The following is a 25,472-nucleotide window of genomic DNA, read 5'->3' as shown; positions in this document are numbered from 1 at the left end:
CACACATGAAACACTGATTTAAACTCATGACCTCATCCACAGCTTATCGACCAGTCTCTCCATCATTCTACCAGTGGTGACACACACACACACACACACACACACACACACACACACACACACACACACACACTCACCATTCATGTTGTCTGAGACCGAGCCGGTGCCCGAGGCGGGTGAGTTGGTGGGCAGCGGTTCGTCCACAATCACGAGCATGTCGCTGCTGCTCTCATCGGCTGGCAGAGACCCCGGCTGCAGCTCACTGCTCAGAGAGATCTGTACAGACACGTCAACATGTCAGTGCTATCTGTCCATCTGTCCATCCGTCCGCCCATCTGACTATCTGTCTGTACATCTGTCCGACCGTCCATCCGACTATCTGTCCATCTGTCCATCCGTCCAGCCATCTGACTATCTGTCTGTACATCTATCCATCCGACTATCTGTCTGTACATTTATCCATCCGACTATCTGTCTGTACATTTATCCATCCGACTATCTGTCTGTACATTTATCCATCCGACTATCTGTCTGTACATTTATCCATCTGACTATCTGTCCGTCTGTCCATCCGTCCATCCGACTATCTATCCATCTGTCCATCCGTCCAGCCATCTGACTATCTGTCTGTACATCTATCCATCCATCCAGCCATCTGACTATCTGTCTGTACATCTATCTGTCCGACTATCTGTCCGTCTGTTCATCCGTCCAGCCATCTGACTATCTGTCTGTACATCCGTCCGACCGTCCGTTTATCCTACTATCTGTCTGTCTGTCTGTCTGTCTGTCTGTCTGTCTGTCTGTCTGTCTGTCTGTCTGTCTGTCTGTCTGTCTGTCTGTCTGTCCATCCATCCAACTATCTGTCTGTCTATTCATCCATCCATCCATCCGTCTGTCTATTTATCCATCCATCCATCCATCCATCCATCCATCTAACTATTTGTCTGTCTGTCTGTCCATCCAATTATCCATTCATCCATCCACCCCTCCATCCATCTAACTATCTGTCTGTTTATTCATTCATTTATTTTCTCCCGCTTATCCGTAATTCGGGTCGCGGGGGCAGCAGGCCCCCGGCTTCGACTGCTGCCCAATCCTCACAGCACCGTCCCTTACGGTCCCTCCTGCAGGTGGTGAGCCCACGGGAAGGCGGCCCCACGTCTGCATAGAGGGTTAAGGGCCTTGCTCAAGGGCCCAAGAGTGGCAGCTTGGTGATACCGGGGCTTGAACCTCAGACCTTCCGATCGGCAACCCAGCGCCTTAACCGCTGGAGCCACCACTCCCCCTGTCTATTCATCCATCCATCCAACTATCTGTCTGTCTGTCTGTCTATTCATCCATCCATCCATCCGTCCATCCGTCCGTCTGTCTGTCTATCTATTCATCCATCCATCCATCCGTTTGTCTGTCGCTCTTCTGTCTGTCTATCTATCCATCCATTTTATTAAAGAACAGAATGGCCTAAGCTAATTTGCATATTCAAGCTGACTGGCTGTTACATCTTATGACGTGATAATACACAGTTTTTGTGCATTTTAACAACATGAATCAAAAATAATGTGCAAAATCGTCATCAGACCAGGTGGATTCAGGCTTCGCTTTACAACCCACGTGGACCTTCTACTCCTAATCTTTCCTCAGTCTACACAGGATAATTTATTTACACACAATCATTTATTGAGATCTCTCAATCACCTCGCTGAAGGGGCTGGGAATGGCCGACTCCATGTCCACGCTGATGAACGAGTCCTCGCCGTCTGCCGACAGGTTGGAGTTGTCCGCCGAGGGGGTGTACGGGATCACCAAGTTCACGCCTTCTTTCTTTTTCTTCGTCGTTTCAGCGTCCTCCTCCTTTTTCCTCTGTGAGCAAAATAAATAAATACATAAATGAACATAAATAAATAAACATAAATAAATAAATAAACACACGCACACAGTCGTGAACTAGAAAGTAATAAAGGACATTGTGGACAGATTTGACCTTCTCAGCGTATTTTTCTCTCTTCCTTTTGCGGTCCTTCACCTTACTGCTCTCCTCCTGCTGCCTCTTCTCCTCCTGCCTTAAACGCACTGCACACAAACAACCAACTGTATTAGTGATGTGCAGCTCCGAGATCCGATTTCCATTCGAGTCAACACAATACGATGCTCATTCAACAAAACTCTGATGTGCTGCAATTCAACATGGTGCAGAAAGTTTATTTCTCTGGTTCAGACAGACAGCAAATCATCAGTTTACTGCAGAAAAAAAGATGAAATAAACCCAGACGTTCTTTTCCTGGTGTGTGTGCAGGAAGTTACAGCTCTACCTCTGCCATGTTAATCTGTATTCTATGTGACTCTCTCAGGACACGCCTCCGTGACAAATACGATTTGTTAAAATCGTAAAAAAAAAAAACGAAGTAGTGCGGAGTGGGATGTTCTTAAAGATCTTACAGTCGGGTGTCCACAAACTTCAGCACACAGTGTAGCTTATATTATGAAATATTTACAAGGAAGTGAATTTCCGTCAGACTTTCAGACGCATGGATTCCAATCTGATGTCACAATTCCAGAAGGGTTCATTGTATAGAAAAACTTTGTTGCGAAAAACCGACTCACATTTTTTCTCCAGCTCCTCGTCATCCAGCAGCAGACTCACCACTTCTTTGGGTTTCAGAGTGTCGGGTTTGAAGTTCCCCCCGGAGATCACCATCCTCTGAATCTGAGACACAAGATATGTATGACATTATATTAGCAAAAATTTTTTTAATAAATATATAAATAAATTCTGCTTTTACATATGCAAATATTATGTAAATACATTTTTATTATATTTGATCCTTTTTTTAAATTTATATTTAATGACTTTTTTTATTTTATGTTCAACAAAATTATTTTAGAATTTTATTTTATATTTAATTATATTAAATATTTATTTAATATTTAATATTTATTTAATATTTAATTTTTTAAATTTTATTTAATTACACATTCTTGTTTCACAGTATGTCAGATTGTGTGTGTGTGTGTGGGGGGGGAGTAATTAAAGAAAAAGAAAGACAGACAGATAGACAAAAAGAAAGAAAGAAAGAAAGAAAGAAAGAAAGAAAGAAAGAAAGAAAGAAAGAAAGAAAGAAAGAAAGAAAGAAAGAAAGAAAGAAAGAAAATAGAAACTTAAAGTGAAGAAATAAAAAAAAAAAAAAACAATTATGAAAAAAAAGGAAACGGAAAGAATAACGGAAAAGCAAGAAATTAAATAAAATGAAAGGAAAAACCACAAGAAAGCAAGAAAGAAAGTGGGAAAATAAAAATTGTGAGGAAACTACACTGACCTCAGTGTGTGTGTGTGTGTGTGTGTGTGTGTGTGTGTGTGTGTGTGTGTGTGTGTGTGTGTGTGTGTGTGTGTGAGAGACACACCTCGCTCTTCTCCTTGGCCCGCTGTAGGATTCTCTCCTCTATCGTTCCTTTACATATGAGGCGGTACACTGTGACCTGTTTGGTCTGGCCCAGTCTGTGAGCTCGGTCCATCGCCTGCTGGTCCACCGTGGGGTTCCAGTCACTGTCATAGAAAATCACCTGCAGACGACACACACACACACACACACACACACACATATATATATATATATAATCCAACACTAGTTCAGGTGCTCAGTCTGGCAGGGGGTGTGGTCGAGGGCAGGTTTTGTGAATGGAGGGCATTGTTTGTATTATTATTATTGCCTTTTTAATATTTAATTATTTAATTATTTTTTATTATTTTATTATTCTTGATGCAATTCTTCTTTTCCTTTTTTCAATTCCTTCTCTTTCGTTGTAGTTTTTTTTTTTCACATCTTTGGCTGAAATTAATTATTGTCAGTTTTTTAATAATTAAATACAGTGTATTTAATATCTGAAATAATACTGAATATAATTAGAAATAAATATTTCCTCAATTTGACTTTCGTTCATTGGTGAACTTTTTGTTGTTAATCTTCCTTTTCTGTTTTTTCTTTCTTTCTTGTTTCCTTTTCTTGTTGTTACAGGATTAATGTGGTCATTTTTTTCTCATGTAGGTTAAAATATAAATCCTCTCCACATCCTCCACGTCCCCTCACGTGATTTCGCTTGGTTTCTGTTCCTCACCATTGTTATGAGTCTCTCTGCAGTTAATAAGGTTAATGAAGATGTTTTGATGAGATCATGATGTTCTCACAGACCAGACCACGATGTTCCAGCAGATCAGTAAAACCGTCTGACAGAGAATGAGTGAGGGGGAAAAAAGTGTGTGTGTGTGTGTGTGTGTGTGTGTGTGTGTGTGTGTGTGTGTGTGTGTGTGTGTGTGCGTCTTACCGTGTCTGCAGCAGTCAGATTGATCCCCAGACCCCCGGCTCTAGTGCTGAGAAGAAACACGAAAATATCCGTCCTGCAAACAGAAAAGAAAGAGGGAAAAAGGGATTTAAGTATCCCACACACCGTCAGTAATAAATGAAAAGCAGATGGATGGAGAGAGAGAGAGAATGTAAACCAGAGACTCACAGGGAGTTCAAGCCCCAAGGAACCTCCAGAACAAACACTAATTACAGCATGTTCTCTAAAGTTCACCCAGAGACACACTGACACACGACCCGCCGCCATACGGGCGACTCTCATACCCTCCACCCTCAACTACACTCTCAGAGAAACTATACTACAGGACAAGAAGGCAAGAAAACAGAAAGAAGGGAAAGAAAATGAGGAAAAGAATGGAAAAGAAAGAAAAGACAGAAAAGGAAAGTATACAAAATAAGAAAGAAATGAGAAGGGAAAAAGGAGAGACCTGAAGTGAAGAAAGAAGGGTAAAATAAAAGGAAAAATGTATGAAAAATAAAAAATAGAAAAGGAAAGAAAAATTAAGAAACAGAAAGAAAGCAAGAAAGAAAGAAATTAAGTAAAAAGTAAAGAAAGAAAGAAAAGAAAGACAGAGAGACAGACAGACAGGCAGACAGAGAGAAGGAAAGACAGAGAGACAGAAAGACAGGCAGACAGAGAGAAAGAAAGACAAAGAGACAGAGAGAAAGAAAGAGAAAGACAGACAGACAGACAGACAGATAGGCAGACAGGCAGGCGGCCAGACAGAGAGAAAGAAAGACAGTAAGACAGACAGACAGGCAGACAGAAAGAGAGAAAGAAAGACAGAGAGAGAGACAAACAGGCAGACAGAGAGAAAGAAAGACAGAAAGACAGACAGACAGACAAGACAGACAGACAAGACAAGACAGACAGACAGACAGACAGACAAGACAGACAGACAAGACAGACAGACAGGCAGGCAGGCAGAGAGAAAGAAAGACAGAAACACAGACAGACAGGCAGACAGAGAGAAAGAAAGACAGAGAGACAGGCAGACAGACAGGCAGACAGAGAGAAAGAAAGACAGAGAGACAGACAGACAGAGAGAAAGAAAGACAGACAGAAAGACAGACAGACAGGCAGACAGAGAGAAAGAAAGACAGAGAGACAGACAGGCAGACAGAGAGAAAGAAAGACAGTCAGACAGACAGACAGACAGACAGACAGGCAGAGAGAAAGAAAGACAGAAATACAGACCGACAGGCAGACAGAGAGAAAGAAAGACAGACAGACAGAAAGACAGACAGACAGGCAGAAAGAAAGACAGAGAGACAGACAGACAGCTTACCGGCTCTGGAAGTCAGCCACCATGTCACGACGCTCTGAGATCTTAGACGAACCGTCCAGTCGCATGTATGTGTGTTTCCTGTACACCATGTACTCCTGAATAATAAACACAAGAAGGACACGTTAATACACGTTCATCACAAACTACAAATCTTTCTTTCTTTCTTTATGAATCTCTAATTCTTCCTTTTTTACCTTTTCCCTATTTCTTATTCACTCTTTCCTTCTTTTTCATCCCCCCTCCCCACTCCCTGTAACGTGATCAGTGTGAGATGCCGTAGTGAGATTTCTGCTGGACCCTGAAGATCTATTGATTAGTGAGTGGTGTGATGGTGATCTCTACATCTACTCCCCCACACGAGCACCACTGCTGTCTCCATTTATTATTCAGTGTAAAAAAAAAGGGGGGAAATGAGAAGATTGAAGCTAAACAGAGAGAAAAGGCATTCTGCTCCTCAGAGCTGATCACAAGGTCTAAATGCAGTCCAGCTGCTCCAGCCGAGTGAACGAAGAGCCGAGGACTCACTCAGGACCTCCTTTAGCACACACATGGTGCAGGGGAACCTGCTAGATCACTACTGGGTTTCATCACTGACTGTGTGTGTGTGTGTGTGTGTGTGTGTGGGAATCAGGGATGACAGAAATAGTTAGATGCTGTACTGTTTTTCCCCATGATTAATATTTCCTATGATGCAACTTCTCCACAAACACAGGAAGTGAAGTGTTTATAAACACCTGGCAACCTCCTTCCAGCAGTCACATGAGAGTGGGAATCAAGGAGTGAGAGAATAAAGGAGTGAGGGGATAAAGGAGTGAGAGGATAAAGGAGTGAGAGGATAAAAGAGTGAGAGGATAAAAGAGTGAGGGGATAAAGGAGTGAGAGAATAAAGAAGCGAGGGAATAAAGGAGCGAGGGGATAAAGGATTGAGAGAATAAAAGAGTGAGAGGATAAAGGAGTGAGGGAGATGAAGGAGTGAGGGAGATGAAGGAGTGAGGGAATAAAAAAAAATTAGAGGATAAAGGAGTGAGGGGATAAAAGAGTGAGAGGATAAAAGAGTGAGGGGATAAAGGAGTGAGAGAATAAAGAAGCGAGGGAATAAAGGAGCGAGGGGATAAAGGATTGAGAGAATAAAAGAGTGAGAGGATAAAGGAGTGAGGGAGATGAAGGAGTGAGGGAGATGAAGGAGTGAGGGGATAAGGGAGTGATGGGATAAAGGAGTGAGGGGATAAGGGAGTGAGAGAATAAAGGAGTGAGGGGATAAAGGATTGAGAGAATAAAAGAGTGAGAGGATAAAGGAGTGAGAGGATAAAGGAGTGAGGGAGATGAAGGAGTGAGGGAGATGAAGGAGTGAGGGGATAAGGGAGTGATGGGATAAAGGAGTAAGGGGATAAGGGAGTGAGAGAATAAAGGAGTGAGGAGATAAAGGAGTGAGGAGATAAAGGAGTGAGAGGATAATAGAGTGAGGGAATAAAAAAATGAAAGGATAAAGGAGTGAGGGAGATGAAGGAGTAAAAGGATAAAGGAGTGAGGGGATAAAGGAGTGAGGGAAATGAAGGAGTGAAAGGATAAAGGAGTGAGGGTATAAGTGAGTAAGGGGATAAAGGAGTGAGGGGAGATAAAGGAGTGAGAGGATAAAGGAGTAAGGGGATAAAAAAGTGAGGGGATAAAAAAGTGAGAGGATAAAGAAGTGAGGGGATAAAGAAGTGAGGGGATAAAGGAGTGAGGGGAGATGAAGGAGTGAGGGGATAAAGGAGTAAGGGGATAAAAAAGTGAGGGGATAAAAAAGTGAGAGGATAAAGAAGTGAGGGGATAAAGAAGTGAGGGGATAAAGGAGTGAGGGGAGATGAAGGAGTGAGGGGATAAAGGAGTGAGGGGATAAAGGAGTGAGGGGAGATGAAGGAGTGAGGGGATAAAGGAGTGAGGGGATAAAGGGGTAAGAGGATAAAGGAGTAAGAGGATAAAGGAGTAAGGGGATAAAGGAGCGAGAGGATAAAGGAATGAGGGGATAAAGGAGTGAGGGGATAAAGGAGCGAGGGGATAAAGGAGCGAGGGGATAAAGGAGCGAGGGGATAAAGGAGTGTGGGGATAAAGGAGTGAGGGGATAAAGGAGCGAGAGGATAAAGGAATGAGGGGAGATAAAGGAGTGAGGGGATAAAGGAGTGAGGGGATAAAGGGGTGAGGGGATAAAGGAGTGAGGGGATAAAGGAGTGAGGGGATAAAGGGGTGAGGAGAGATAAAGGAGTGAGGGGATAAAGGGGTGAGGAGATAAAGGGGTGAGAGGATAAAGGGGTGAGAGGATAAAGGGGTGAGAGGATAAAGGGGTGAGGGGAGATAAAGGAGTGAGGGGATAAAGGAGTAAGGGGAGATAAAGGAGTGGGAGGATAAAGAAGTGAGGGGATAAAGGAGTGAGGGGATAAAGGAGTGAGGAGAGATGAAGAAGTGAGGGGATAAAGCAGTGAGGGGATAAAGGAGTGAGAGGATAAAAGGGGTGAGGAGATAAAGGAGTGAGGGGATAAAGGGGTAAGAGGATAAAGGAGTGAGAAGAGGTAAAGGAGTGAGGGGATAAAGGAGCGAGGGGATAAAGGAGCGAGGGGATAAAGGAGTGAGGGGATAAAGGGGTGAGGGGATAAAGGGGTGAGGGGATAAAGGAGTGAAGGGATAAAGGAGTGAAGGGATAAAGGAGTGAGAGGATAAAGGAGTGAGGGGATAAAGGAGTAAGGGGAGATAAAGGAGTGGGAGGATAAAGAAGTGAGGGGATAAAGGAGTGAGGGGATAAAGGAGTGAGGAGAGATGAAGAAGTGAGGGGATAAAGCAGTGAGGGGATAAAGGAGTGAGAGGATAAAAGGGGTGAGGAGATAAAGGAGTGAGGGGATAAAGGGGTAAGAGGATAAAGGAGTGAGGGGATAAAGGAGTAAGAGGATAAAGGGGTGAGAGGATAAAGGGGTGAGGGGATAAAGGAGTGAGGGGAGATAAAGGAGTGAGGGGATAAAGGGGTGAGGAGATAAAGGAGTGAGGGGATAAAGCAGTGAGGGGATAAAGGAGTGAGAGGATAAAGGAGTGAGGGGATAAAGGAGTAAGGGGAGATAAAGGAGTGGGAGGATAAAGGAGTGAGGGGATAAAGGAGTGAGGGGATAAAGGGGTAAGAGGATAAAGGAGTGAGGGGATAAAGGGGTGAGAGGATAAAGGGGTGAGGGGATAAAGGAGTGAGGGGAAAAGGAGGTGGGGGGAGATAAAGGAGTAAAGGGGAGATAAAGGAGTGAGGAGAGATAAAGAAATGAGGAGAGATAAAGGAGTGAGGGGATAAAGGAGTAAGGGGAGATAAAGGAGTGGGAGGATAAAGGAGTGAGGGGATAAAGGAGTGAGGGGATAAAGGGGTAAGAGGATAAAGGAGTGAGGGGATAAAGGGGTGAGAGGATAAAGGGGTGAGAGGATAAAGGGGTGAGGGGATAAAGGGGTAAGAGGATAAAGGAGTGAGGGGATAAAGGGGTAAGAGGATAAAGGAGTGAGGGGATAAAGGGGTGAGAGGATAAAGGGGTGAGGGGATAAAGGAGGTGGGGGGAGATAAAGGAGTAAAGGGGAGATAAAGGAGTGAGGAGAGATAAAGAAATGAGGAGAGATAAAGGAGTAAGGGGAGATAAAGGAGTAAGGGGAGATAAAGGAGTGAGGAGAGATAAAGGAGTGAGGAGAGATAAAGGAGTGAGGAGAGATGAAGGAGTGAGAGAATGAAGGAAGGAGGAGTGTGAGAGCTCTCACCTCCAGCAGGTCGATCATGCGGGTCATCTGAGAGTAGATAAGGACGCGATGGTTCTGAGACTTTAGCTGAGTCAGCAGCAGGTCCAGAGTGTGGAGTTTTCCACTGTCTGTGATCAGACTCTCCTTATCTGAAACAAAGCGTGAGGTCACTTCCTGTTCAACACCACACTTCATCCTCTCACACATTCTAATGACGTGAGGTCACTTCCTGTTCAACACCACGCTACATCCTTACATATTCTAATGACGTGAGGTCACTTCCTGTTTAACCCCACGTTACATCCTCTCACATATTCTAATGACGTGAGGTCACTTCCTGTTCAACACCACGTTACATCCTCTCACATATTCTAATGACGTGAGGTCACTTTCTGTTCAACACCACGCTACATCCTCTCACATATTCTAATGACGTGAGGTCACTTCCTGTGTAACGCCACACTTCATCCTCTCACACATTCTAATGACGTGAGGTCACTTCCTGTTTAACACCACGTTACATCCTCTCACATATTCTAATGACGTGAGGTCACTTCCTGTGTAACACCACACTTCATCCTCTCACACATTCTAATGACGTGAGGTCACTTCCTGTTTAACACCACGTTACATCCTCTCACATATTCTAATGACGTGAGGTCACTTCCTGTTTAACACCACGCTACATCTCACATATTCTAATGACGTGAGGTTACTTCCTGTTTAACACCACGTTACATCCTCTCACATATTCTAATGACGTGAGGTCACTTTCTGTTCAACACCACGTTACATCCTCTCACATATTCTAATGACGTGAGGTCACTTCCTGTTCAACACCACGCTACATCCTCTCACATATTCTAATGACGTGAGGTCACTTCCTGTTTAACACCACGCTACATCCTCTTACATGTTCTAATGATGTGAGGTCACTTTCTGTTCAACACCACGCTACATCCTCTCACATATTCTAATGACGTGAGGTCACTTCCTGTTCAACACCACGTTACATCCTCTCACATATTCTAATGACGTGAGGTCACTTCCTGTTCAACACCACGCTACATCCTCTCACATATTCTAATGACGTGAGGTCACTTCCTGTTTAACACCACGCTACATCCTCTCACATATTCTAATGACGTGAGGTCACTTCCTGTTTAACACCACGCTACATCCTCTTACATGTTCTAATGAAGTGAGGTCACTTTCTGTTCAACACCACGCTACATTCATTCATTTTCTCCCGCTTATCCGTAATTCGGGGCGCGGGGGCAGCAGTCTAAGCAGGCCCCCGCCTTCGACTGCTGCCCAATCCTCACAGCACCGTCCATTACGATCTCTCCTGCAGGTGGTGATCCCATGGGAAGGCGGCCCCACGTCACTCCGACGTCACGGACCTCGATATTTCCCTCGTAAGGGACCCCCGGAGCATAGAGGGTTAAGGGCCTTGCTCAAGGGCCCAAGAGTGGCAGCTTGGCGATACCGGGGCTTGAACCCCAGACCTTCCGATCGGCAACCAAGCACCTTAACCGCTGGAGCCACCACTCCCCCCCACACCACGCTACATCCTCACACATATTCTAATGATTTGGTCACTTCCTGTTCAACACCACGCTACATCCTCACATATTCTAATGACGTGAGGTCACTTCCTGTTTAACACCACGCTACATCCTCACATATTCTAATGACGTGAGGTCACTTCCTGTTCAACACCACGCTACATCCTCACACATATTCTAATGACGTGAGGTCACTTCCTGTTCAACACCACGCTACATCCTCACATATTCTAATGACGTGAAGTCACTTCCTGTTCAACACCACGCTACATCCTCACATATTCTAATGACGTGAAGTCACTTCCTGTTTAACACCACGCTACATCCCTCACATATTCTAATGACGTGAGGTCACTTCCTGTTCAACACCACGCCACATCCTCACACATTCTAATGAGCTGTAGATATGGGTCGTGAGGTCACTTCCTGTAACAGATCTAATATTCTAATGAGCTGCTAAGACCTGATGTGAGGTCACTTCCTGTTTCACTTAATGTAATTATCTTGTGATTGCATTTTATAAAAATTCCCCCCAATAAAATTCACTGCCATTGTTTATTGTGCGTTCAGGTCACATGACCAGGCCCAGGAGGTCAAAAAGCAAGAACGGATCACAGCTGGGGCTTTGGTGGAATTTATCTAGCTGACGAGGGTCAGATACGAGGCCAAGGTCAGGGGTCGAGCTTCGATTAAGCGGTCACGTATTCCACGCGAGATTCCCTCTCTGAGTTTCACAGAAAATAAAAAAACGAGACCAAACAGCTCCACCTAGAGGACAGGAAGGAGTGAGGACGTCCAAAGGAGCACGGTGCACGACCTTTACATTACACTACAGCTGTGATAGCTGTGAGGTGAGAGTACAGGAAGAAACTCTTCTCACAGTAGCGGGAAAAAAAAAAACACCACTCGCACTTTGGAGAAACAATTATGTCTCGCCAAAAATCAAAAAGTCAGAAAAAAAAGAAAAGAAAAAAGAGCCGATAATATTTCCGCCCATTTTGCTAGGGGGATTCTTTGAAGGAACAGGAAGGGAAAGCGCAGTTTCCCACAGGCTGTCTGCAAACTAAGACCAATTATTCAACCCATATGTTCTTCTTGTTCAAACTTCAAGGCACATAATTGGAGCATAAAATTTTCAATTTGAACTAGGAGACCCAAACCTGTTCCAGCAAGATCTGCTTTACATGGTGTGGAGTGGAAGATCTCACAGAACGATCTCACACAAATCTCCACAAAATCTAGTGAAACATCTTCCCAAAAGAGTGGAGCTCATTATAGGAGCAAATCACGGATGTGAATTGGGATGTTCAAGAAGCAGCACATCAATCTTATGCTTAGGTGTCAACAAACTTTTGGCCCTATAATACGACTGCTGGTTGACGGTTTATAATACGTGGTCTTTTGTGGGGTGTCCTGCGCTGACCTTCCGTGCTTACGTTAAAAAAATCATGACGCCGGCACTCCTGCTCCTGCTGGGGGTTCGTTACCACACACACACACACACACACACACACACACACACACACACACACACACACACACACACACGGTGAGATTTATTAACAATGCACAATCGGACCGACTTCTAAATATGTGAGTTTGGCTTCAGAGGAAAAAAGATTATGAAAAGGTGTTTCTGTGAAAGAAGGTTTTCTACAGCGTCATCTGTGTTGTTCTTCTCTCAGTGGAACACAGAGCTGGGTTCTGATTGGTTCAGACAGAAATATGAAGACATGCACACAGATGGGAACACAGACTGACTGAGAGACAGACAGACAGGTGAACAACACACACACACACACACACACACACACACACACACACAGACAGACAGACGCAAGTAGACAGATACACACACACACACACACACACACACACACACACACACACACACACACACACACACACACACACACACACAGTAAATAGCTAGAAAATGAGAACAATTAAATTACGTTTGTATGCAATCAAGAAAATACATATAAATTAATAAATAAATAAATAAAGGCAAAAAAAAAAAAAGTGCATAAATATATGTATATTTATAAAAAAAAAAAAAAAAAAGCAGCACAGCTTTACACTCCGAACCCACCCGAGATATGTGTGTGTGTGTGTGTGTGTGTGTGTGTGTGTGTGTTTGTGTGTGTGTGTGTGTGTAAATAACGGAAATACTCGTGCAGCTAAGCTGATATATAGATATTGGCAGTTATAAAGTGCCTCGTTAAAGGCGTGTTTGAGCCGAGCTCTGTCCTCACAGGGTGGTGATGATGGGTATTATGATGGCTGCGATTACGATGGCGGCGAGATTGATGTTGATGTCGGGGTTTTCGAATGAGCCCTGTGTTTTGTTGTGTCATTTCCTTCCCAGGGTACAGTACGGCTCTGAGAAAATGGGAAAAGGAGCGAGAGCAGCAGCGGCTCGGCTCTGTGAATGAGCGCTGGAGCTCACTCACACACACACACTCGCGCCTGGTTAACAATACACTGAGACAATGCCCGAGAGTCGAACTTCCTGGCTTTGTCCCCCCTCCTTACTTCACAGGACTCTCTGTGTGTGTATGTGCAAAAAAAACAAAAAAAAAAAAAACAACGCAAATCTGGGAAATAAAAAAAAATGTTGAAAAAACTCGCTCTGTGTAACTTTGAATAAAGTTTGGTGGTTCGAGCCAAACGCTGACAGTGACGGAGAAGCGGATCAGGCGAAGGTCGTGGCCCCGAGGCGGCCCAGGATGGTGGCCACCGTGACCTGCACCACTCTCCCACGGGTCTCTCTGGCAGCCTCTGGAGCGTTTCCTCCGACTCTGACTCACACACACAATAGCACAGAGAGACCGTATCCCTGTCCGACCTACCCCACAAAAACTGTGATAATAATAATAAAATCAAGACAAGCTGCAAACGTGTGTGTGTGTGTGTGTGTGTGTGTGTGTGTGTGTGTGTGTGTGTGTGTGTGTGTGAGAGTTCATGTGTGAGTGTGCTTCTCCTGGCGCTGGGCTTCGTTGCAAATCAAACGAAGGAGCTGTGAGAAAGTTGCTCGGCTCGTACAGCAGGAACAATAGACGGATACAGAGAAATGATGTAGCGTTATCAGAGGGTGACGATGGGGGGCGCCGTGGTGCTGATGTGCCACATCTACGAGACTCACCCGGTATCCTGATAAAAGACCAGCCGTGTCTGGGCTGCAGGGACATCACCCCGCCCGGGCTCTCAGGGTGGAAGTACTGAGCTCGCGAGGCCCAGGTGTGCGCCAGGTCAGGTGACCCGAACAGGAAGCACCGCTTGGTGGTCAAACTTCCGCCGTCACGGACACGCCTCCACTCGTACTCAGCGCTGCGGTCCGCACAGTAACGCTCGACTGGAAGGGCTGTCACCTTAAAAACGTAGAGACAGAGATAGAGAGAGAGAGAGAGAGAGAGAGAGAGAGAGAGAGAGAGAGAGAGAGAGAGAGAGAGAGAGAGAGAGAGAGAGATGAGTACAAATGTATCTGTATTGCATTAAAGCATTAAAGGAACATTCTGTCTGTAGTGTTTGTGTCTGTCTGTCTGTCTGTCTGTCTCTATCTATCTATCTATCTATCTATCTATCTATCTATCTATCTATCTATCTATCTATCTATCTATCTATCTATCTATCTATCTATCTATCTATCTATAGTATATAAGGGGGTGGGGATATGAGTGGGTGAGTGTATAAGAAATATTACACTTAATAAAAGCTTGAACAAGTGGCATGCAATAGTGAACACACACACACACACACACACACACACACACACACACACACACACACACACACACACGCACAGCGCTGACAGGAAAGCACAGCAGAGGTCTGGGGTGCTAACAGGGCTAACAGGTCTTTTGCTAAACAGATGACCATTTCCTGTAGTGAAACCCCCCCCCCCCCCCCTTCCATTTTATTCCTCTCCTCCTGTTCTTCTCCACATCCCTCGCTCTCTCGTTCTTTCAGCTCTACCCCAGAGTTTTATGGCTCGCTGACAAGCGGATGATATTATCTTCCTTTTATTCTTATCACTGCTGAAAACAGCTCGGGTTTTGGCCCGGGGTCTCGGGCTGCCGCGCGGACATCTGACCAATCAGAGGCCGTACACGCACATGTGGCCTTAAAAGCCGACGAGGTCAAGAGCTCCGTGTGAATATGGCGAGAGTGAGGGGGGGGGGGTGAGTGGCGCTAATCTATCTTATCACTTTCCCACAGTGCCCATATGCCCCGGGCCGGGGGCCAACGCCGCGCCGAGTCCCACTGACATACAGCAGAGACGAGGGGACGGCCCGGGGACGAAGGGACGCAGCACTCACGCCTGGAATTTAAATGTCTGTGAACTGCAGAAAGGTTAAAGGACGACCAATCAAAAATAATACAAATATACAGAGTAAACGATCGCAATAAACACTTGCTTTAAGGCTTCTGGTTACTATTTCCAGCCCATAAATAGGCTCCGCCCCCACTACAACCAACAGATCTTTCTATTCCAATAATTTAAAGCATCTGTTAGCAATTTCAGGCCTGTAAATAAGCTCCACCCCTCACCTAAAACCAATAGATCTTTTTATTTTAGCAATTATAAACATGTTTTCATTTTCAGCCCATAAATAGGCTCCGCCCCACCTAGAACCAATAGCTCTTTCAAACCAAAAAAAATGCTTTGATCTCTAACCAGAACTGATAGATCTCACTAACTGCTTTATTTCGGACTTCTGGCGCAAAAATACAGGCTCCGCCCCCTGATACACCTGTGAAGCTTCGGTTAACAGTTTTCCGTCCAATACGGAACAGTTGCCAATATGTAACGTCAATTTAACATTCGTCAGCCGTCAATACAGAGAAAATTTTGTCGCGTCAGGAATCATCGCCGCTTCAGGTGATTACGGAGATGTACGTTTAGATTTCCATGCTAATCTTCCAGAGAAGCTAACGCAGGCTAGTAACGTAGCTAACGCAGGCTAGTAACGTAAACTACAGGACAGGCCACACCCACAGCATGGTGTCAAAATAACCAGAAAAGTTCTGGTCAGTAAAAGACACGAGGCGGAACAAGTAAACCTCTGTAATTTTATTTGTCGTATCCAACGACGTAATGAGAACGCCGTGAACCGAATCCGTGAAAGAGATCCGGAATAAACCGGCTTCCTGGAACTTGTTTTTCACAGCTGAAAGCATGGAAAATTCCCACCAGTGGTTTTCAGACGCACGTTGTAGATAAAGCTAAATTCGAAACCCCGCTGACGTGCTCCGTTATTGCGCTCGTAATAATCGAGATAAAAACCCAATTTGCAGTGTTGTTCTGATGTAATCGAGACCGAGCTTCTCTGCGACGGCTTCTTTTGCGGCTCGTGTCACGGGGAGGTCGAGCTCGGCCCGAGCTGCAGATCTGTCAGTAGCTCGTGGAGGATAAATAAACGCGGGATTGAATTCGGGCCACGCCGCAGCGTTTGAGGTTTTATTTTAAATTGGATGTTTGTTTGTGGTACTGCAGGAGACCGCTGTCAGGGGGCCACCATACGTGCTGCTGCTGCTGCCGCCGCTGGATTCAGTTTGTACAACACAAAGTTTCAGCGAACGAACGATTTGTCTGAACCCCCTGAACCCAGCGCCGGTTACACAACATCTCCACAAGATCAGACTGTGTGTCTCGTCTTTTAAAGGCACAGTCTGTGTTATTCTGGAGTCTTCCTAGACCTTTAAGAGTCGCATCCTTTGATCAAAACAACAACAAAAAACTGATACGCAATACTGTAACGCAAATCATCTTACTAGTGTCTTCATTTAAAGCATCGTTTAACAGTTTTCTGGCTCAGAAATAAACTCCAACTCCACGAACCCCTCAAAAGTTTTTGGACTTTTCTGGCTGAAGAATAGGCTCCGCCCCCCAGGCAACATTATCGTCAATGTGCGAAAATGCAAAAAGACACTTTAAAAAAAAAAAACATGCAGGATTCCAGCAGGACAATGTTTATTTCCACGCCTCCAAATAAAACTAAATATTATCACTAATTACTTAATTACAATCTCCGGCCCAGAAACAGGCCCCGCCCACAACTAGAACTAAATGAACTTAAATGATTATTTATAGCTACTTTTTATAATTTCCGGCCCAGAAACAGGCCCCGCCCACAACTAGAACTAAATGAACTTAAATGATTATTTATAGCTACTTTTTATAATTTCCGGCCCAGAAACAGGCCCCGCCCACAACTAGAACCAATGGATCTCATGAGATTGTTTATTTATTGCTTTTTATACATTTTCTGGCCCAGAAATATTGTCCATTTCAGTTAATATCTTTATATTACGTGCCGATTTACATTCATATTTACATTCTGTCCCTAAAATATATCTGGTTAAAAGAATTGATACAGTTGTATACAGTTATTTCATATAAAGCGTTTCATTTTCTGGGCCAGAATATTGGCCCCAATTATCCATTTTTTTAGGACTATTTTTCTAAATAAAATGAACTATTTACAATTTGGGGCCCAGAATTAGGCTCCGCCCCCAGCTACAACCAACCCATCTAACTAATTATTATAATTTAAAAGTTAGCATTTGCATTTTCTCCGCCCCTTAATTTTCTTATAAAATATGTATATTAATCTGCCATTTCAATTAAACCAGACTTTACGCTTTAATGGAGCATTAATGGCTTTTCTTTTCTTACATTTTGGGTCACTATTAAAATTCATAATGAGTTTTTGGTATCCTGTATCCCGTGTGTGTGTGTGTGTGTGTGTGTGTGTGTGTGTGTGTGTGTGTGTAATTACCCTGGGTGTAGCCGTAAGGAGGAACTTGGGTAGCTGGGTGGGCTGGCAGGGTCTGAGACTGGAGGTGTTGGAGCATCTGCTGCGTATCACAACATCTGTGTGTGTGAAGATCCACGGCCGGAGAGAAGTGAAAACCAGATCCTACGGCAAAAAAAAACAACATGTTAATGATTCTGAGGCGTCTGATCAGCAAACACGGCTACAGAGCGCCCCCTGGTGTTCCTGCTCATCACTGCAGCTTTTCCTACACACCTTTCTGTGTTGAGATATTTTCAGGTCCATGTTTTAACCTCGGAGGGTGTCGAGGAACATCCAGACCGGGTTGGGATTAAGGGTCATAATGAGTCTCGTATTACCGAGTGGCTCATAAAGTGCACAGAGAAGAGCAGAGGCTCGGAGCATTTCCCACAAAATAGCAGCCGTGATCAAGGCTGAAAGAGGAGGTGTGAAGGAACGAGGGATGGGTGTTTGGAGAGCTGTAGTCCAGGCTGCGTTCCCAACCCACAAGCATGGAGGCTAGTCTGGAAATCTTTACAAGTGCGGTTGGAAAAAGACCCGAAAGGCGTTGGTGAAGGCCCAGGCGCCTCAATCGTCAAAATTCACACTTTTTCAGAGTATACGTGTGGCTTTATAATCAGAGATGAAAACAAATAATCTCCTGAAGGATCATAGCAAAGTGGTACAGATGTTAGTCTTCTGATCAGAAGGTTGTGAGTTTAAATCCTAGCAACTCAACTGTTGGGGCCCTTGAGCAAGGCCCCTAACCCTTAGCTGCTCAGTGCTTCTGGATCAGCAGTAAACCATGATACAGCAGCCCTGGAGCACAGGGGGTGAATTAAGGTCCTTGCTCAAGGGCCCACCAGAGGCAGCATGTTTTAATAAATAATTTGATAAGAATTCTGACCCCACCTTTAATTAGGAACAATCTAATAGAATTGGAACTGCTGCTTTAATTTAACCTCAAAACTCTAAATCCAAAACTTAATCTCCAGCTTTCTCGGAACACGAATTTGGTTTGGAAAGCTAAGAGCGGGGAACCAGATGCCGGGAATCTGGGATCAGGGTTCTCCATGTCCAGACATTCCCAATGTGTACCAGGTGTCAGGTTCTCCTCTATGCTCTGGTGGAGCTGTGAGACGCCACATACGTCAGAGTAGGATTACAGCGTTCTGTCAGCACCTGAGAGGGAGCAGAGCTTCTCCTGCCTTCAGCTGTTCCCCAGATCAACACACACACACACACACACACACACACACACACACACACACACACACACACACACACACACACACACTCTGAGGCTGTCATTACAGATGGGGCAGTTTTGCTTTCATTGCTGAAATAAATGACATGGTCTCCACGTTCTCCAGCATAGTGTGTGTGTGTGTGTGTGTGTGTGTGTGTGTGTGTGTGTGTGTGTGTGTGTGTGTGTGTGTGCGCGCGTGTGTGTGTCTGTGTGTGTGAATGGCTTCTTTCAGATTTATTAGTTTGTTCTGCTTGTTCTGTATGATTTGCCCATATCCCTTCTTTCTTTCTTTCTTTCTTTCTTTCTTTCTTTCTTTCTTTCTTTCTTTCTTTCTTTCTTTCTTTCTTTCTTTCTTTCTTTCTTTCTTTCTGTTTTTTTTCCCTTATTTATGTTCTTAGTTATATTCTGTCAGAGTTTTTTTTTTTTTTTGTAAAGGAGCAGCATCTAGTGTGGGCTGTGGTGTCCCAATACTTTTGGCCATTGAGTGTGTAATAATTGAAAAGATCTAGATAGATAGATAGATAGATAGATAGATAGATAGATAGATAGATAGATAGATAGATAGATAGATAGATAGATAGATAGATAGATAGATAGATAGATAGATAGATAGATAGATAAACAAACAGAGACAGACAGACAGACAAATAGATAAACAAACAGACAGACAGACAGACAGATAGATAGACAGACAGACAGACAGACAGACAGACAGACAGACAGACAGACAGACAGACAGACAGACAGACAGACAGACAGACAGACAGATAGATAGATAGATAGATAGATAGATAGATAGATAGATAGATAGATAGACAGACAGACAGACAGACAGACAGACAGGGTACTTTTGTCCATAGATGGAATTGTTGCTCACCTCAGCATTGATAGAACTATAATGAACAGACATTCGTTTTTTTCTCCACAAGATATACATGACCAAAAGTATTCGGACACGACTTGTATACAAAATAGTTCCAGAGTAAAACAGCAAGTGCACACATTTGTTCATGACCTTACTGATCTCCATGTGTCACTCATTTATTACACACACACACACACACACACACACACACACACACACACACACACACACACACACACACACACACACACACCTGTAGAACAGTGCTGCTGCGTGCATTAGGGAACGACGTAGTTCTGTCCGGCCACAGGATGAAATCTCTGTTAGACAGATAACACGATCTGGAGACCCCACTTCTCCCCTCTGCCTTCCTCCTACAGCCATCACCATCCTCATCCTCCTCACGCCATAGCCGGTGGTGATGCAGCCGGTGAGCAGCTTTAAAGGAGAGGTAAAGTGCAAGCCATCTAAACACAGAAAGAAGATAAAGAAGTGCATCAGGAGGAGAGCACAGTGATGATAGATAGATAGATAGATAGATAGATAGATAGATAGATAGATAGATAGATAGATAGATAGATAGATAGATAGATAGATAGATAGATAGATAGATAGATAGATAGATAGATAGGTGTGTGTGTGTGTGTGTGTGTGTGTGTGTGTGTGTGTGTGTGTGTGTGTGTGGATAGTGGACTAAATGATCCAGCGTGTGTAAAGGAGTCAGACCTGGCCAGAGTTCCCTGCAGCATGGCGTTGGAAATCTCCGCAGGAGAGACGTCAATAAAACGCAGAAACGAGAAGCAGCTGCCTTCATCACCTGGAGAACAGCAGAGACAGAGTGTGTGAACGTTCACAATCAAAATAAAGGAGACACGCAGCATGTGAGAAAGAAAGGCAGAGAAACAGTCAGAGAGAGAGAGAGAGAGAGAGAGAGAGAGAGAGAGAGAGAGAGAGAGAGCGAGTGAGAGCGAGATAGATAGATAGATAGATAGATAGATAGATAGATAGATAGATAGATAGACAGACAGACAGACAGACAGACAGACAGACAGACAGACAGACAGACAGACAGACAGACAGACAGACAGACAGACAGACAATATGCAGGAGAGAGAGAGAGAGAGACTCACCTGTGGTGTGAAATAGGGATTGGTGGATGTGGTGAGGGGAGAACGGTGAAAACAAAGCCTGCAGCAATCTGTAAAGCAGAGAGACACATCAGAACAGAGAGACACATCAGAGACACATCGCATCAGAGAGACACATCGCATCAGATAAATACATCAGAGAGACACACCACATCAAAGAGACACATCAGATAGATAGATAGATAGATAGATAGATAGATAGATAGATAGATAGATAGATAGATAGATAGATAGATAGATAGATAGATAGATAGATAGATAGATAGATCGACAGACAGACAGACAGACAGACAGACAGACAGACAGACAGACAGACAGACAGACAGACAGACCTAGAGACAGACAGAGAGACAGACAGGTATATAGATAATACATAAATAAATTAATAGATAGACAGACAGACAGACAGACAGATAAATAGACAGACAGACAGACAGACAGACAGACAGACAGACAGACCGACCTAGAGAGAGAGAGACAGACAGAAAGACAGGTAAATAGATAATACATAAATAAATGAATAGATAGATAGAGAGCGAGAGAGAGAGAGAGAGAGAGAGAGAGAGAGAGAGAGAGAGAGAGAGAGAGAGAGAGAGGGACAATCAGACACAACAAAGACACACGTCAGATTAGAAACACAGGGGTTAAATATCTTGAGTCTCAGAAACGTTACTAACCTGAGTCAGATGTAAAAAGAAATAAAACTCACCTGCTCCTTTCTGGGCTGCAGGTATGAAGGAGGCCGTGACGAAACAAGAACTTGGACATGACGTAGGGTTTTAGGGACATGTGGAACGGGGAACGTGTCTCCTGTCTCTCAAACAGGTCCGGGTGATTACACACCTACACAATACAACACCACACACAACACACGTGTTTAACGTTCACCAGGTACGATCTGAAGTCAGAGTGTGAAACGAGAGCGAGCAGACCTTGCGGAACTGCATGACGAGGTTCATGAGGCTGCTGGTGGTGCTGTGAGACTGCTGAGCTGTGCCCATGGACGACTGCAGCAGGTCCTCGATGGAGATCTTGTTCTTCAGAGCCTGGTACAGAAGCCTCTGCCTGCTGGTCAGATGGCACGACGTCAGGATCTCGATCTGGAGAAGACAGCAAGGTTATGCTACAAACGTACGCGAGTGTGTGTGTGTGTGTGTGTGTGTGTGTGCGTGTGTATGTATGTGTGTGTGTGTGTGAGACCGCACCTTATCCGAGAGTTCGTTCTCTACATCCTTCTTTATCCGGCGCAGCATGAAGGGCTTCAAGATCATATGCAGTCTGGAGAGCTGGTCTGATGGTCCACAACGTCACACACACACACACACACACACACGCACACACACACGAAATGATCAAAAGTCAATGAAGCTCCATGAAGATCTCCGGCTATAAACACCTTCGGGATGAATATGAATGCTGCACCCCAGGAACCTCCTCACTTCACCTACATCAGTACCTGACTTTACTAACACCCTTGTGGCAGAATGAATCTCCCCAAAAATCTAGTGGAACATCTACTCAGAAAAAAATTGAGGTTCCTATGACAGCAAATGGAGACTCGATGTGGAATGGGATGTTCAAAAAGATGCACATTTGGTCGGGTGTCCCAATACTTTTAATCACACCAATATGGTGATTTCTATCAATCCATCAGATATGATATAAGAACTCACTCTCATCGATGGCGGATTTGTTCTCGGCGTGGCTCTCGATGTCTTTGGAGAACCACTCGTTGAACTCCTCGTGGGAGTCGAACAGCGTCGGCATGATGAAGTGCAGGAGAGCCCACAACTGAGGAGATGGATGCAGAGTCAGATTAATAAAACCCCTGATTCCATCTGTCTCTCCTTCTTTCTCTCTCTCACACACACACACACACACACACACACACACACACACACACACACACACACACTCGGTCTCACCTCGGCCATGGTGTTCTGAATGGGGGTCCCAGTGAGCAGCAGTCGGTTTCGGCACTGGAACTGAAGCAGGATCTTCCAGCGCACGCTGTGGAGCAGAACCATCACCATCATCACCACCATCATCATCACAGAGAAACCGAAACAAGACCTGTCAACACGACTCCGAGAGAAAACCAACACCTCTGAGAAAACTCCGTCCTTCATCTTTCTCAACACCACAACAGAAGCTGCTGGTGCATGTGCTGCATCTCACACGCAGCCTTTTGGACACCGAGACGGCGCTAATCCACGCCATGTGAAGACAACATTCGAACCCGTCCTCAGGCTCGCTTTGAGGAACAAAAACGCCGCCACGACCATCAGGGTGCAATTACATCGATTTTTTTTAGGAGAGAAACAAAACGGGAAAAAAACATAACAAAAAACGTGGATCGATTTTGCTGTAAAACAAAATGACAAGAGGGGAAATGGGAAATTTTAGAACTTCCCTTTGTGCAGCTCTCACACTACCACCATTCTTATAAACCGCAGCAAAGCGAACTCTTGTTACGCACTGCTCCACTGCTCCTTTAGACGAGGTGGGAACAAAAAAGTTTTGCAACAAGCCAACAGATGGCAGCACTGGGCTGCATGCGGAGTCACAGGGCGCACCGACCTTCATAAATCAGATGACGCAACGAGTCGTGCGCTTCAGGAGTGGAAGAACTTCGCTGGAAAACGACGAGAGATCAGGAACTATCTCAACCCCGGAAAATGTCAAAACCATTCAGCAACTTGCGCATGATGATCGTCGGAGAACGAGCCGCGTGATCCCACCCTACTTGCCAGATTGGACTCCTGCAGACTTCGCCCTCTTCCCCAAGATAAGATCCGGCTCTGCTTTTTAACACACGCTTGCGGAGATCCGACACGAAAAGCAGAAGGTGCTCGAAACGCTTTGAAAAAATTACCTCCGGAAGACCACTGGGGGGCGCTGTTTTGCTGTGCAAGGGGACTGTTTTGAAGGTCATAGTGTTTAAACGTAAATAAATAAATTTGGTTTCATAGTTTAAGTGAAGCACATACGGGTGGAAAAGGAGGGTGTCCCAATACTTTTGACTTTTAAAATTTAATTTTTAAGAAATTATTATAAAAAAACAACAAAAAAAAAAAAACTGTCCTGTAGTATGTGATCATATTGTTCTAATTAAATTATACAATTGTAATAAATGTTTCTAATAATAATATATTATAATAATAAATAATAATAATAATATTTATTCTATTAATTTATTTATTCATTTACTGAAGCCTTTTATTATTTATTATTTTTGTATTTTATATAATTTATATATATATATATATATCTCATTTTTTGATTAGTTTATCATATTATGATAGTAATATGATTGTATTTATATATTATTGGAATCTAATATTACAGTTTTGTAATATCACGGCTTGGCCCCGCCCCCTGGGTGGTTTACCTGGTGCTGCTCTTCAGAGCCTGCGCTTCATCCAGGACCATGTACTGCCACTTGACCCGCTGAAAATACTTGACGTCCTGCACCACTAGCTGGTAACTGGTAATCACGACATGGAAGGGTGCGTTCTGCGTGTACAGCGTTTTCTACACACAAGGAGGGAACATCATCTTCAGCTACAACATCGACCACTAACAAAAGAAAAGGCTGTAATTGTGTCTGAATTACAGCAGCATGTAACTCACCTGGCTCCAAAACTTCCTGATGACTTTACGGTCGTGAGGGTTCCCCCAGTAGGGCAGAACCTGCGCGAGAAACACAAACCCATCACAGTGTCATTATCAATACAGTGCTGCCCCCTGCAGAAAACAACCGGTACTGCAAGAGATCGCGATCGTACGTCCGGACGAGTCGCGTTTTTCGTTCGCAGCGTTAACGAGGTAAAAATAGGCTTCTTCAACCTTGTTTGATTGTTCTCGGATGTGTAAACAGAGCCGGTTCAGTGGGTTGACAGAGAGCGGAAAAGCACAGTGAGGTTATTTAAAGAGTTTCCCCCCCCCCGTGCGACTTCCTGTGCAGCTGCGGCGCTCACCTTGAATTTGGGCACGAAGCGGGTGAACTCCTGGTGCCAGTTGTTGAGTGTGGAGGCTGGAGAGATGATCAAGAAGGGACCCCAGATGTTGTCTCTCTATACACACACACACACACACACAGTGCAGAGAGAAAAAGAGAGAGATAAAAACAGGAAGTTTCCTTTGCACCCACATCTGTCACATCGGACTGCACTTCCTCTCTGGACTGAAAAAGCCGCAGGGACGAAAGGAACAGCTGGAGAATTCCTACTGACCCTAAACTTTGGTCCTATGATTCATCCAGGAGGATGTGTATTTGTCAACCCTCTTCTCCTCCATCACTCGTTTATACAACCACAACACATTATTATTAGATTCTACACTGTACATTTATATCACATATTAATTACCTAATTAAAGTATGCAGGATATTTAAAAAAGGGGTGGGGCTTATGACTTTTTTTATTTCCAGTCCAGTAAATGCATCATAATTTCCTTATAAATAATATTTTTGTTTTAAATTA

At 44.2% G+C, this 25,472-nt stretch overlaps 1 protein-coding gene and 1 long non-coding RNA gene across 2 annotated transcripts in view; one reads left to right on the top strand and one right to left on the bottom strand.

Annotated features, from left to right (window-relative positions):
- The window catches only part of LOC310738005, a 347,605-nt gene that overhangs the window by 282,195 nt on the left and 39,938 nt on the right, over window positions 1–25,472 (top strand). Inside the window, exon 2 of the long non-coding RNA XR_014536949.1 lies at window positions 3,041–3,164. This is a non-coding gene — a long non-coding RNA (uncharacterized lncRNA). The remainder of the gene's footprint in view (window positions 1–3,040; window positions 3,165–25,472) is intronic.
- ino80 (INO80 complex ATPase subunit) overlaps window positions 1–25,472 on the bottom strand; it is a 42,395-nt gene that overhangs the window by 1,787 nt on the left and 15,136 nt on the right. The window contains exons 14-34 of the mRNA XM_083562587.1: window positions 24,969–25,064; window positions 24,622–24,681; window positions 24,380–24,522; window positions 22,914–22,998; window positions 22,662–22,779; window positions 22,194–22,279; window positions 21,921–22,088; window positions 21,698–21,831; window positions 20,971–21,038; window positions 20,567–20,657; window positions 20,094–20,307; window positions 17,730–17,870; window positions 14,093–14,318; window positions 9,401–9,528; window positions 5,648–5,742; window positions 4,321–4,393; window positions 3,403–3,561; window positions 2,605–2,707; window positions 1,985–2,073; window positions 1,699–1,863; window positions 138–276 (exon numbers count right to left, since the gene is read on the bottom strand). Coding sequence (XP_083418713.1) covers window positions 138–276; window positions 1,699–1,863; window positions 1,985–2,073; window positions 2,605–2,707; window positions 3,403–3,561; window positions 4,321–4,393; window positions 5,648–5,742; window positions 9,401–9,528; window positions 14,093–14,318; window positions 17,730–17,870; window positions 20,094–20,307; window positions 20,567–20,657; window positions 20,971–21,038; window positions 21,698–21,831; window positions 21,921–22,088; window positions 22,194–22,279; window positions 22,662–22,779; window positions 22,914–22,998; window positions 24,380–24,522; window positions 24,622–24,681; window positions 24,969–25,064 — 2,581 coding nt within the window. The remainder of the gene's footprint in view (window positions 1–137; window positions 277–1,698; window positions 1,864–1,984; window positions 2,074–2,604; window positions 2,708–3,402; window positions 3,562–4,320; window positions 4,394–5,647; window positions 5,743–9,400; window positions 9,529–14,092; window positions 14,319–17,729; window positions 17,871–20,093; window positions 20,308–20,566; window positions 20,658–20,970; window positions 21,039–21,697; window positions 21,832–21,920; window positions 22,089–22,193; window positions 22,280–22,661; window positions 22,780–22,913; window positions 22,999–24,379; window positions 24,523–24,621; window positions 24,682–24,968; window positions 25,065–25,472) is intronic.

Source organism: Silurus aristotelis (assembly GCF_946808225.1).
Source record: "Silurus aristotelis genome assembly, chromosome: 15".
NCBI lineage: Eukaryota > Metazoa > Chordata > Actinopteri > Siluriformes > Siluridae > Silurus > Silurus aristotelis.
This window is presented reverse-complemented; position numbering and strand designations above follow the sequence as displayed.